The 14,285-nt window shown below is 36.6% G+C and overlaps 1 protein-coding gene across 5 annotated transcripts in view; it reads left to right on the top strand.

The window, feature by feature from the left end:
* Positions 1-14,269, top strand: part of PTBP2 (polypyrimidine tract binding protein 2) — a 47,163-nt gene extending 32,894 nt beyond the window's left edge. For 2 of the 5 annotated variants that reach the window (XM_068690200.1, XM_068690204.1), the window contains 4 exons: positions 5,553-5,748; positions 11,910-12,064; positions 13,481-13,514; positions 13,976-14,269. In XM_068690200.1, the coding sequence (XP_068546301.1) occupies positions 5,553-5,748; positions 11,910-12,064; positions 13,481-13,514; positions 13,976-14,106 (516 nt within the window). In that variant the 3' untranslated portion in view covers positions 14,107-14,269. The remainder of the gene's footprint in view (positions 1-5,552; positions 5,749-11,909; positions 12,065-13,480; positions 13,515-13,975) is intronic. The other 3 variants (XM_068690201.1, XM_068690202.1, XM_068690203.1) reach the window with 3 other exon arrangements.
* The last annotated feature ends 16 nt before the right edge of the window (positions 14,270-14,285 follow it).

Genomic DNA, 14,285 nt, shown 5'->3' with positions numbered 1-14,285 from the left:
TGTTTATATCTGCACAGCTGGCTAATTCAAATTTGTCTTTGTGTAAACGAATTAGAAGTACTCTTGCCAAATTTTGGCTATAGACAGTTAATAATGTCTTGTCTTCTGCAGGATTAAGTGAGACTCTTAAGTACGCTATGCACGACAGTTGTCTTGACCCAAAATGAGTTAACAATATCACAAATCTGAGTTTTTGTTACAGTTGATCATTTGGTTCTTACTTGGCGTGTAGGTGTTTCATATTACCCTGGATTTGTTTCTCTGCAGAGATTCAGTTGACTCGCATTTGAGATGCCTTCTTTCCAGTGGCTTTGAGTGACAGCTTCAGGGTGGCTCCGCACTGGTAGTGGTCTGCGGAAAATTTCTGCTGGGGTTCGTTGCCATAAAATCTGTAATGGGAACTTCAGGTAGTCATTTTTGGAACACAAAGCAATGACATCTCAAGATAAGATATTTAGATTCAGGGCAGTGATCTTAGATTATTGCATTAAGGATTTTTGGACACCTTGAATGCTGAAGAAGACTTAGCTGAAATGAATGATAAGCAATATTTAGATCACCAGGAGAGAGCTGGACTGCATACATCATAGCAGAAAGTCCAGCAAATGCAGTAACGATGTTCATGTCCTTGACTTTCCAACTTTGTAGAGAAGAATATGACTGGTCCTTTAGTCACGGAACTGCACACAAAAGCTCATTTTTGGCTAATGGATTGTGCTTTACATGTGGTGTTTAGCCACAGAAACCTCTTGTGTCCAAGACACTTGTCTCAAAAGAAACAGTTTCATTCAAAGGCGTATCCATAGGATGCACTTGGGACACATCTCTCCCAAGATTTACTGTATCACCTTTGAGGTACTTACTTGAGTCTGGAGTATGTTTTGTAAGGATCTCTTGGGATTTTTTTTAATACTCTAAACTGTTACATCATGTCCTTTTTTAAAATATTATTCTTAGTTTCTGCTGTGTTTGGGGAGAGAGATGGTGGGGACTCCAGTGGTTTCATTGTATTTCCTCTGTGCTCATTTTTTTTTCTTTCCAGTCTAATTTGATTTTTTTTTTTTATCAGACCTTGGCAAGTGCTTTCAAGCTATTCTCATCACGCGATAGATCTGTTTCCTGTTTTGGATGATCACTTTAGGTGCCTGCAGTGCTTGACAAAGAGAGGTGCAGATACACTATTTGCTGTGGCTTGAAGCCCTGTGTCTCTAGAAATACATGGTAGCTGAATTTCTGAGCTACATTGCTGAACTGGGAAGTCAGGATGTCTAAACATGAAATAATTTTCTATCTCCCAAACTGCATTCTTGTTTTTCATCTTTGTACTATATGTGAATTATCTAAAGAACCTTGTAAGTAACATCTGTCTCCCTGAAGTTCAGAGGGCTAATTTGACCATCTTCTGTAGGGGCATTTAATTCCCCAGGTTGATGGTCTATACAGGCACTGGGAGAAGCTCATCGAAGCATAGTTCCTACAACTACAGTACTTTTCCAGGGGCCATTCTATCACAAGGATTTTGAGTCATCTTGAACCCTGAAAGTAAAAAGAACTGTGAATTTTATCTGTTACATCAGAAATTCATTCATTCAGGCAAGCAAGGCCTGACAGAAGAAATTATTCAAATAACATTCTCTTTCTCCACATCAGAGCCTACTGATAGATCTGCACGAGGCTGTATCAGAGAGCTGCATCAGTCATTCAGGATGTGACAACATTTTGTAATCTCATAGGGTACTTCTGCTGAGTTCACCTTAGCTGCTGCTGCTGTCACTTCTCTCAACAACTACAGTCACATTTGAGAATGAGATGCAAGTGTTACAACTCCATGGTGCCTAGATAGAAACTCTTGCTGTCCTTTTGTAGAAAAGCTTGTGTGTGTTTGTTTGAATAATAGATGGAAATACTCTTCTTCGAGCTTTGTTTTCCTATTGGAATAGTCTCTTCTCATCTCCCCTCTTCATCTGGGATTCTTTTTCTCAGCCATCTTCATCACTTCATCATCTTCCTGGTTGCTATTACCAAAAAAATATATATAAATATTTGTATTTCATTCCATATATATGGTCATTCTTGCACTCGGGCAGACCATCACAGTTCTCTATTTTGGGTCTTTCACCAGGTTAGTTCTGCTGTTTTCTTTGTTGTTAGGCTGTGCTTGCCTATTCTTACCTTCTGTGAAAGATGCTGCTTTCAGACATGAGCAGATTTTGGATTCTTTGTGAATCTAAGCCTGGTTACTAGGACCCTTCCAAAGTATTTTGAATTCTTCTACTGTAGTGGTTATCTAGGAATACTGGCTTCTTTCCAGCCACATCAACTTTCCACTATTTTGAAACTCTGAGCAGCACTGGGGGTTTTTGATTTTTTTCTCAATTTCTGGCTTGTTCCTTTCCTTAGCTGTCATAGCCGATGAGGAACTGTGCAGCATACTTAGTGATTAGGAGGTGTGAAGTGTTTTGTCTGTTTTTCATCCCAATAGCAATGTTAGTGGCTGTAAAGAAAGTTTTAATGGTGAAAGCGAGTTTGTACTGTAGAGTTGAGATCTTCTGTATCAGTTTAAGTACGTGCACCATTCCTGGGGTTATGGGTATTGGTCTGAACTTAAGCTTTTTTCTTTTTTTTCACTGCTGTTTTCTATTGGCTGTCTGCATATTCTTACTGGCCATCTAGTTTGTGTGCTCCTAAATACCATAGTGGGCTTCTTCAAGAGTGAGTAGGTACGACAAGCTCTTGGCAGGAGATGAACCAACTTGTCAGGCTCATTTTCCCCCTTAGGAAAGGCCAAGAGAATGGTGCACTTTTTTGTAATGGGGGAAGGGAGGAAGGCAGGGGCCTGAATTTCAGAAGATTCAGTATCAGAGCAGTTGTGTAAGTATCCACTGAAGTATCTGTCCACGATGGCATAAGTTTTGTTATTCCTGTTGTTGAGGCTTACGTAATGGTTTTGCTGTCAGAGGCAAGATAAAGAATGATGCTCTCATTTTGTACTTGTTCTCCTTGGTTTGGCATGCAAGTGGTGTGGCACTGTCACACGTGAATATGTATAGATAAGTGCTCAAAGAAAGAAAAGTTTCTTAGCAGCAACTAGAGTTCTTTGAGATTGTATCTATATGTACGTTCACTAACAGTTCTGTTACTGTCATTAGTTTTTTTAGTTCCTCTCTGTTTGGGAGGAACTTTGCATGTGCTTTTTTTGCTGTATAAAAAGGAGCTGAGGATAAGCGTTCACAATTGTGACTTTGTTTTTTCAAGATTAGCTGTTAAAGTTGCTGGCAATCTTTCTTGCACTGTTGTTGGCATATGATGCTGCTGGTAGAGGCTGGTGGGGTGGGTTTTCTGTTTTTATCTGTTGCAAGGAGCTTTTTCTAGAGCGTGACTGCACTGCTCATTAAGAGTGCATCTCCTTCCATTCTGGTTCAGGAGCTTCTTTTCGACTGTCTCTGCTCCTGCTACGAGGGATTTCTATTGTGCTGTATTCTTTTGTATGTACTTTAGGTAACTGAGTTTTTCAGAATGATAGGATTTAAACCTTTTAGTAGTTTCAGTATAAGTTTTAATTACTTGCATGGCTCTCAACCATTGACTAGACTGGAAACTACAAACATAGGTAATGCTGTGGTTTGCTACTATTTCTATTTTTTAAGGCTAAAGATTTTAATCACTAACATCCTTCTGCCAGCCATAAATCAACATGTCTACAGACTCCAGAGAGAGGTATAATGAGAGTCTTGATTGTGTTTTGAAGACTTAAAGCTTTATGTCACGTTCTGTGATTTGGACAAAGCTAAACAAGTACTGCTTTTTGGTCCCGGTTGTACCTAGTTTTTGTTATGAATGGTTATTTCTTGATGGTAAGGACACTGGCTGTGTAAACTGGATCTGCCTTTAATCTGTATCTTAGTGTATTTTAGAACATAAGTAAAAGTGGTGATTGATTCTCTGGTATGTACTTTTTTGTATGTAAGTGTTCCGGTGAGATATTCTGAAATACAAACCTCAGGAGAGTCTTGAAGTTTGCTTCCTCACTGTATGTGAAAGAGTTAACAAATACTTTATTTTGTATTGTTGATTGCCCTCCTTTTTCCCTCATCCTCCTTGCCCCCCAAAATACAAAATTAATTCTCTGCTTGTATTCTGTGAATCAGGGCAGTAGATTGTGTTGCTGATACTGTATAAAACATTGTTCAAGCTGAGTTTAAAGGAGTTTCTCTTTAATTGCTAGGTATTTGTTGAAACAATTGTCTAGATTGTCAGGTTTCTATCCTTTTTTTCTTTGTACTTTATTTTCCCAGTACTTGAAAGATCTAATAGTACTCTCTTATTTGTTCTTGTACATTGACTGCTAATGGTGTTAATTCTTTAAAGCAATTTTGTGAGCCCTGGTGATATGTCAGCTGTGATAATATATTTTGGAGGAAGGGACAGCCTTGCTGGCCCAGACCTAGCAGGGGGGTGTCTGCAGGATGTTCAGTTTCCAGATGCATCACTGTATGAAAATAGCTGTGTTGCTTTCCGTACCCAGCAGGCCCATTAGGTTCACACAGTGCTTGGCTCGAAATAGCAAGTCCTACCAGAACTTGAATGTGTTGGGAAGTGCGTTGCAGGTGTAACCAAGCTAGCTCTGCAAGAGCTAGTTTAGGCCAGAGGTGATGCGTTTCAGTACTGCATTAATCAAGAAAAATGAAAGATCTGAGTTTGGTATTTGAGGGCATGTTAGGGTTTTTTGTTTTCTTCAGATGAGTTCTGTGATCACTTCTTAGCATTTATTGAAAATGTAAAATAACTTATGGAAGGTGTTGATTTGCTAATCTCTTCTGTATAGCTGTTAGTGTTCTATACACTAAATGAAGGTATGCCCAAAATGCAAATGGAATAAAATCCAGATATATTCATTTATCTGGTATAGAATGAAGACGGGCAAAGTATATAGAGGTCAAAGTGGTGCTGTGTTAAGAGTTCATGTGAATTTTACTGTTGGTAGACATCCATTTAGAAGCACCAATTAATTGTGGAAATAGGATTTTTAAGCATAATTAATATTAGATTGGCAGATAATACTTCAATTTTTTGCAATAACTTCCTTTAAGGGGAGAACAAAAACATGCAAGAACAATGTAAACGTTCTGCTCCAATATATAGCAATCCACTATGTGGTATACAAGCTTAGTGTTTCTCTCACAGTTTCTCAGGTCATCTTTCGTTTTAGAAACGTACTTGTTTGCTTTTTAACTTTCTGAGAAATGTTTGGCATTTTGTCTGTGCTGCAGCTATGCTGTGGAATGCAGGCTAATTAATTATATTCAACGGACTAACCTTTAAGCTTGCACTAAAATGTCTCTTCCCACCTTGGTGCATAAGCAGTCTCTTGGTAAGAGAAGTAAACATTGAGCTTCCTGGAATCACGTTAAAAGAGGTTAATGCATTGTAACCTTAATTGGTTTTAAGTTAGACAGTAAGAGGGATAAATATATAAATGCTGGCCTTGTCTTTTTTAAGAACATCCAATGTATACTATATATTATTTTAAATAAATTGACTTCTTTTTCTAGGCCCTGGATGGTCAGAATATTTATAATGCTTGCTGTACGCTGCGGATTGATTTTTCCAAATTGGTGAATTTGAATGTCAAGTACAACAACGATAAAAGCAGAGACTACACTCGTCCTGATCTTCCATCTGGTGATGGACAACCAGCACTGGACCCAGCTATTGCTGCAGCATTTGCAAAGGAGACCTCCCTTTTAGGTATGACTCTGGCATTGTACTTTTGTGTTGCAGTCACTTGATGAAAATGTTTGTCAGTCCTTCTAATGAATAAGTATCTTAAACTGCAATAGTGTCCAAAGGCCTGTTCATTTTAGATTGTGATCTGACACTAACACTGTTGCATTGTCTTTAGAAGTCCTGGAGAAGTAGATGAGAGAATGTATGACAAATAAGAAATGCATATTAAAAGGAAATCTTAACTATTCCTGCTTTTATTCCCAAGCCAGTTTTCACTTCTTTCTAATGTTCCTGTTAGTCAGCTGCTACAGCCCACCTTGCCCACTCTCCCAACCATGTTTGTAACAGACTTAACATGATTTGCATGTTGCACTCTCATGAATGCTTATTTGTAATATCAGGTAGTTAAAAATAGCATTTAGTTTTATTCCTTCAATGCGGAATGATTATGCTCTTTGTGTAAAAAAAAAAAAAAAAAAAAAAAAAAAAGTGCCCCTTTGTTTTGTAAATTGCAGGAAAAGAAAATAGGTAGCTGCACTTCTAGATTTATGGTTTATGGTAGATGAGTTCTAATATCCAGTCAGTTTTTGAGCTCATCACAAGAAATAGGTGAATCGCCTTGAGGAAACATACAATTACATCTTCAAGTGTTAGCAAAATACTGAATTCAGCATGTTCTGCATGCTTTGGGAGAAATTTGTATTACTCTGGGTTTTATTTTAATTTATTATAGTTCATTACATGTGTTTCACTGCTACTTCTGTGAAGTTGATATTCTTCGGTGCAAACACCTTTCACTCTTCAAAACATCAGACGTAATCTTACGACTTTTATGAAACGTGATTTTTTATGTTGTGATCACTGTTCTTCCCACTTAGTCTTTTCCTTTTTCTTCATCATTTCTCATTTTTCTTCTACAGCGAACTTAAGAACAACAGATTTCTTGTGTTGCTTTTTGTAAAGGATGGGTCAACTCGGAGTGAGTCAGAGTTAATACAAAGTAAAGAGGAAATGTAAAGAGTAAAGGCAAGCCTCTGCACTCCGTGTTACAGCAGTTAGGCAGCCCATAGTGAAAGCTGCAAACACAGGAAGAGGGTCAGTGTACTAGTTATGGCTACTGAAAGCTGCACTAGCTGCCTTTTTCAGAAATCTGATTATTTAAAGGATACATTTCATACCTAGGTGTAGAATCCCCCCAGGAAGGTATCTTGTTTTAACCGCTCATTGTTAAAAATTGGAAGTATGAAATCTCTCATCTCATAGATTGATAGGGAAGATGGATGAGTGTGAAGTTTGACACCATAGAGGTGAGTGCTGTAGCACTCAAAGCAATTAGTAATTCATTTGTCAGAGCACAGTGGTACTAGATGTGGGGCTGCAGTATGAACAGTAAAGAGAAAAAAACAATACCAAATCTGTTTATTAATGAGACCAATCTGTTTATGCGCTGTAAGGCGTGGATTTGGGAGAAGAGAGTTAAAGAGTCATGAAAAACAGTGTCAAATACATGAAATATGTAGCTCTAATTCTGACATTTTCCTGAGTCCTGAGAAGTTGATTTCCAGTCTGTCTTCTAGCATATTTCTTGGTGTATAGTGCTTCCTAGTACATGTCAAATAGATGACTTTAATTTGCTTGGCATAATGGAATAGCACTTTGAAGATACTTGAATCACTGGATCACTCTGGATGTGTTTAGTGATTGGGTTTACTATAGTTGTAAAGTTATCAGAGTATCCAAATGACTTATGTTTAGGAGACCTCATGTTCTGGTGTATTAGGCTTGTAAGTTACTTTGATGCTTTTGTGATTTTTGTCCACAAAACTGATCAAGTTCTTTTAACCTTTTGATTTTAATTAGGCTTGTTCTTCTATGTATTCATGTTTTTTGCTAGTAGAATTATGAAGATGCCAGTCATATTAACTAATTAAATATTTTAATTCTCACTGTCTGAATACATCTCTTCAGTTGCACTTGTTTCCTGAGCAGCAGGAAAATAAAAGGATTGTAACACAAGTAACTTTGATTGCAGCTGTTGAAAGTTTTCTGAGCATCAGTGAAGTCAGTCATGTGTTTATTTTGATGAGTAATGAGGATTATGTATTGGAAGAGACTTGAGATAGCTGGGTATGTCTTAACTGTGCTTCATCTGGCAAGTGAGGATGACGATACTGTCATCTCTTCTTGTGCTGCTTGTTTTTTCCATGGTTGCCTTTTTTCAGCTGCAGGGCTCAAAGTCTGTAAAACTTCACAAAAGGGGTCTCTGTTAGTACTGTTGCTGTCTTTAGCCATTCAGATGTCAAACTGGGAATGATGATCGCTTGAATATGGAAGAACAGGGTTCTCGTTCTGTGCTGTTTACCGTGCAAAAATGCACAAAATATTAGTAACATCAATAAGAAAGGATAGGAGAGAAAAAACGAAAGCCTGAATGGGTGCTTGTGCATGCAGTTTGTGGCTGTGTTTCTATTCAGATATGCAAAAGGAGAAAGGTGAGGACACTTTAAAGTTCAGAGTTATAAGATGGAGGTTAGCAAACCATGATGAATGAAATATGGTAGAATGATGGCAGTCACTTCTTCCTGCTTCTGTATTTTATTTTCACATTTTATTTTGTTTTACAATTGTTTTCTGTAATGAAAAATGTAGGGAGTAAATCTAGTTCAGTCATAGTTACACATTCCTACATTAAGGTGACTATTCCTGCCAATGTTTTTCCACACAAGTTCATGTTATATTTTTAGTATAGCTTTAATTTGCCTTGTATTAAAATGTCATTAATAATTTGCACTTCAAAAGTCATGGAAAAAAGTACTTCGAGGACGAATAAGTAATACATGACATACTGTGTTTGACCTTTCAGGTAAAAGACTCAGTGGCTAGGAAGGAAGATGTATAATGTTTGTATGGTTCAATTAATATCCAGAAAAAGCAAAATCCTGTTATCTGTAATTGTTGAAAGCTAAAATAAAATTAATGATGACAGAGCTTTCAAATACCAGTTCATCTTCTTGACAAAGTAGCTCATGTTTCTAAATAGTTGCAGGTGAGTCCTCAAATTGTCACCAGTGTGTTGTGCGATAACTAATAATTACAGTACAAATTAATCTTTTTACAATTTTGACTTACAGTAGCAAATGGTAGGGACCTACAGATCAAGAATTGTTTTCTATGGGTTCATAATTTGTCTGACCCTTTTAAGAAATAAGGTCTGTCTGCTATATAATCAGGTGGAAAAATATTTTCTGACTAGGTGATCCTAGCTCACGTGAATAATATACTCGTTCATATTTACTGCATCATCAGTTTTGATGTAACTAAGTTGTCAGAAATCTTAGAGACTGTAAATTGTACGTATTTGCAATGAGCCTTGCTTTCTTTTGAAAGCAGAAAATCACTAATGGACAGAATTGGTTGCTTTCAAATGAATTATCAGCAGCAAATGGTTGTTTGGTTTTGAGTGTACATTTCTTTTATACACGAGGTGACGAAGGTTACAGGAGATCTTAGAGAGGAAAAAACCTTAGAATAAATAGGAAATGTATTGTACTTAACCACTACAAATTATGTTAAATACAAATAAACAGCTGGAAATATGCTGCTGTAGTTACGGGCTACCACAACTTTTATTCATCGCTGCTTTTCATAGGTTTTATTATTCCTTTCCACTAATTTTCCTTCTAAACATTCTTAATGAATCTGTTTCAGAGGATAACAATTGAGAACATTTTTGTATGAATGCTGTTGAATTAATGTTTGGTTTTAACTTCATCAGTAAGACCAAGAATGTCACGTTAGAGGGTTTAATGCTATGAAGAATTTTGCCTTTTAAAGGCAACTACTTGGTTACACCCAACCATAACAGCATCACTAGCATCCTTAAAGTTCCTTTATTCCTAAAATTGCTGGACTATCTTAAAGCTTCTAAGGGTAGGGAGAGGTGCTTAGACACACTAAATGACTTGAAATGCTCTAATGTCTCAGCATTTTTTCATAGCTAAATGATTACCTGTTTCTCTTCAGGTGAACATCCGTCGCACCATATCGTCATTTATCACATTTCTGTCTGTATGACCTCTGTGGTAGCCAAGCATAAACAAATACGAGTCAGTGTATGCAATACAAAGCACCTAAACTGCACTTCCAAAATATGACTTTCAGAACTGAACAGAATTTTAAAAAATTGTTACTTGAGAAGTTGTATTTTATATTGGCAGATTTTCCCTGCCTATCACGTTGGGTTTTTTTTTGTTCTTTCTTCTGCAGGGCTGCTTTCTTTAACTGCCTCCTTTATTAATAGTTTTTACTTGAATAAAGCTATATTCTTCAGATTTAACCCAAGAACAAAATGGACCTATATTAGATTTTTGTCTTGCTATTTATACACCTAGGTATATAGATCTGTTTTTATGCTTTCCTGTCTTTATAAAATTGATTTTGAGAAACAGTAATCACTATGTGTGGACTAGCATGGTCTGTCTAATTTGATATTCTTTCTCTGACAGCAGCTGGTACTTCTATGTTCTCATAGAGAAGACTGAGGATGGCCTCAGTAATGGATGATGATAGAGTGGCATACCTGGGAGAAGTGCTTTCTTAAACCCCAAATAGCTGGTGCTTGGCTTATGTGCTGAAGCACGTTACATGTCACTTCATTGCATATTTAATAAAATCCTAATAAGAGTGTTTGCAGGATGGAAGGATGACAAATTAGGGTTTTTCCTTCTGTTTTCTATTGGTCAGTTCCATGAATAATGCAAGTAATGCAATAAAATGGTTGTTCTATTCTAGTACACTTTCCCTTTATATTGTTTCATAAGAAATGACTAGAATTTTCTAACTGATGTTTTCATTACTCAGCACGTCTTACGCCTCTGGTTTGATCTGAGTACTAATGCTTTTATCAGAAGCCATACTGTATCTTTTTTTAATTTCCTTTCTTAGAACACGTTTCTACATGATTTGGTAGGAGACAACTAGAAAATATTTTTCAGAGTGTGTTCTGTATTATCTTTGATAAGCGCTTTCACAAAGTTGTGATGGATGTCCTGTTTCCTTTGAGGAGACATTCGTCCAGCCCAGCAAAATCTAATTTTCTGAATTACTTATTTTTTTTATGAATTCATGTAATAAAGTATACGTAGTGTTGGAGATCTTTTCTAGAGAATTAAAAAAATAATAATTGTAACCATATTTATCCCCCTGTATGAAAACATCTCCTTTCCCTACATGTTTTCCCTTTTGATACTAAATCTGGATCTTTTTGAGTATACAGATGACTGTCTTTACCGTTGTCATTGTCATATTTGGTCATCGACTGAAACTGAAGAAATTTGCTTTCTCATAATGACTTCCTACGTCAAACTTTATTTTAAAGGAAGGAAAACAGTCTTACGTACATAGCGTACAGGTTATATTTAGACTACCTGGCATTCTGAAGACTGGTCAGAAGTGTTAGCTTAGTATTATCATATAAACATGTGAAATTTTGCCAAAACGCTGAAATCTGAGAAGCCAATTTCAGTAGAAGAAAATAAAATACTGAAGTTCTGATTTTTTTTTTCTTTACCCTTTTTGCTATATAAATATCCTTTTACTGGATTCTGTAAAATGTACAAATAAACTGTTGGTAACATATGATAAAGATGGTCCCCTATGAAGTATGTGTAGTGTCATAAGAACCTTTCACGGATCCTGGAAGTAGCATACTTGCCTGGTATACCAGTGACATCACCAGGCAAAACCACCAGATCTCTCCAGGATTTCAGTTTCTGTTGAAGAAGAGTAAAGCACGGCTGAAGGTTCAGCTAATAGCTGTGTGCTTCTTCAAAGAATCGGATTGCATAAAGTCGTGGAGTAACCAGTTTGGTGCTACTTTGAATCCTGAATTTAGAAGTTTGCCTCCTCATCTCCTTTATGCAGTTTATGTAGGCCTTTTCACCTGACCAGCTCTAGTGCTGTGTATTTAGCCTGAAGCATGAAGTTGAAGTGAACAATGCCTCTCAAAGGGTGATTTCTGTTCCTCATGTTTACTTAACCTATATCACAACTCTTTGGACGACTGTAACAGCGGAGTGGTCTGCTCTGTAGAGTGTTGTATGCAACACTTGTACTGATATAGGTGCTTTTTTTCTTAAACGACTTGTGTGTGTTTCGTAAAATATGCTTTATTTTAAAATTAGGGCTTCCTGTTGCAGCTGTTCCAGGAGCTCTGAGTCCTTTGGCTATTCCAAATGCTGCTGCTGCTGCAGCTGCTGCTGCTGCTGGCCGTGTGGGAATGCCTGGAGTCTCAGCTGGTGGCAATACAGTCCTCCTGGTTAGCAATTTAAATGAAGAGGTCAGTAAAACAATTCAGTGTTTTTCCTCTTTTGCCATACTTCATCAATCAGTATCTTATAATTTCTTTGAATTTGGTCTCATATTTGGATTTTAAGCTCATGGTATTTTTGCTGTTTATTACTCCCTACCCTCCCTCAAAGTTAATTTAAAAAACCATTATTGTTGAATACTTTTGTTTTTCCAGGTAGCTAACAAGTTAATGTCGTTTGATAGTTGGCTACCTTATTTTCTAAGAAAAATATGGTAATTACTGCATGTTTGACATTTGAATTGAAAGCTTTTTTTCTTTTGCAATTATAATCATGTAAACTAGAATTCCCATTTTTGTTTCTTCTAATTGTTTGCTGCTTCATTTCATGCTTTTATCTCACATTTTAAGGTTTTAATTTATGTGAACTACTCTAACACATTTTTCTTTAAAGGTTCTCCCAAAGATCTCGGTGAGGCACTCTTCCAGTCTCTCTTAGTAATTTTTTTCTTGGCAGATACTCATTTGTCTTATTAAAAAAAAAAATGGTGACAAAGCTTTTTTACCTTCACTGTATCTTTCTTGCTAACTCTGAAATCTAAAGGGGATTGTTTAGTCACGCATTTTTACTGTCCTTTACATTTATTTTGATGGCTGTGAAAGCTGGTATGAAATGTGGGAAGTTTGTATCAGTCTAGCTGTTCCATTTTTAACTGGCCTCTGTCACTATAAATCATTAAGCTTATTTTATCATCTGGTACTAGTTTGTCATCCAGTCTTGCATGTTAAAATGTTTTAGGTCAGAGTGCCATTTTGAAAGATTTTTTGCCTGCATTTCATAACCAGCCATGCTTACGCAGTTAAAGTTTAAAGTTTAAAATTTTTATTGCATGCTTTTTTTTAATTTATTTTCATGTTGAGATGAAATGCTGTAGTTTACTCTTTGATATGAATGTACTTTACCCATATTTGTCTTGGGTGACTACATTTTACTCAGTTTTTCTTGTACAGTACATAAACCAACCATTTTCTGACCAAATTCCTGCATTTCCTATGTACTGACCTATATTTTATTTTTTTTTGTTCCCCACTTATTTTTTTCTTCTGCATTGCTGTTTTCCCTTCCCCATTTCATCCTTTTCCCTTTGTGTTCAACTTCCCTTTCCTTGTCTTTACCCAAATTCCCGTGCCCTTCCCTGTTTTACCCTTTTCTCCTTGTCTTTGTCTGTGTTCCCTGTCTTCATTCCCTACGTTCATGCTTCTGTGCTTGAACAAAATGTTCCTCGGACCAACTTGCCCCAATTAACCGCCTTGAAACCATGATCCATGACCACCTCACCATTCTGCGGGAACCACCCTTCGTTATGGATGATCTGTTCATCTCCGCTCTTCCTCGACTCTTCTCTCTTCTTGTCTTACGCTGCTTGCTCTTCTCTCCTTCTAAAGATGGTTACGCCCCAAAGTCTGTTTACCCTCTTCGGTATGTTATTGTTAGCACTATACTTTTATTATTGATTTAATTTTGTTTTGTTTTGCTTTTTGTTGTTGTTTTTTTTTTTTGTTTTGTTTTGTTTGTTTCACCTTAATTCTTATTTGTAGCTAGCACTTTGGCTTAAAGTTGAATAGTAAATCTTTCGCTATTTTTCTTTTGCTGTTTAAAACTCTCCATAGACACGGATTTTCTTTTAATGCATGCTAATATATTTTGCATGGTCTTTAATTTAATATCATTCACATAGCTTTGAGGGTTTATCAGAAATTATTCTTTTCAAAATTCACTATTCAAAATCTTTATCTCCTTTATTCATTTGTGAGAGTGTTGAGTTTGAGTGAGTGATCTTGTTGCTGTCTGAATGTTCCATTGATATGTCAAAATGCGTAACTTAGTTGACTGGCTTTAAAGTAACCGTTTTCTTTTGGGTTACCTTTGACTTTGAAAAGGTGTTTATGGTGATGTGCAGCGTGTGAAGATTTTATACAATAAGAAAGACAGTGCTCTTATACAGATGGCTGATGGAAACCAGTCGCAGCTGGGTAAGACTAGATTTCTATTTATATTCCCAATAGTCTAAGTATTTGAAATTAAGCTATGTGAAATCAGGTGAACTAAGCATGTTTTCATCTGTCAATTTTTGTTGTATTAACAAGATCCAAAATCCTATTGTATTAGGTTCCAAAAAGTTTGCACAATAGCCTAAATGAATTCAACAACTGAAACACGTGTGGAGGTCTTTAAACACTCAGCAGACCT

This window comes from Anas acuta, chromosome 8, assembly GCF_963932015.1.
Source record: "Anas acuta chromosome 8, bAnaAcu1.1, whole genome shotgun sequence".
NCBI lineage: Eukaryota > Metazoa > Chordata > Aves > Anseriformes > Anatidae > Anas > Anas acuta.
This window is presented reverse-complemented; position numbering and strand designations above follow the sequence as displayed.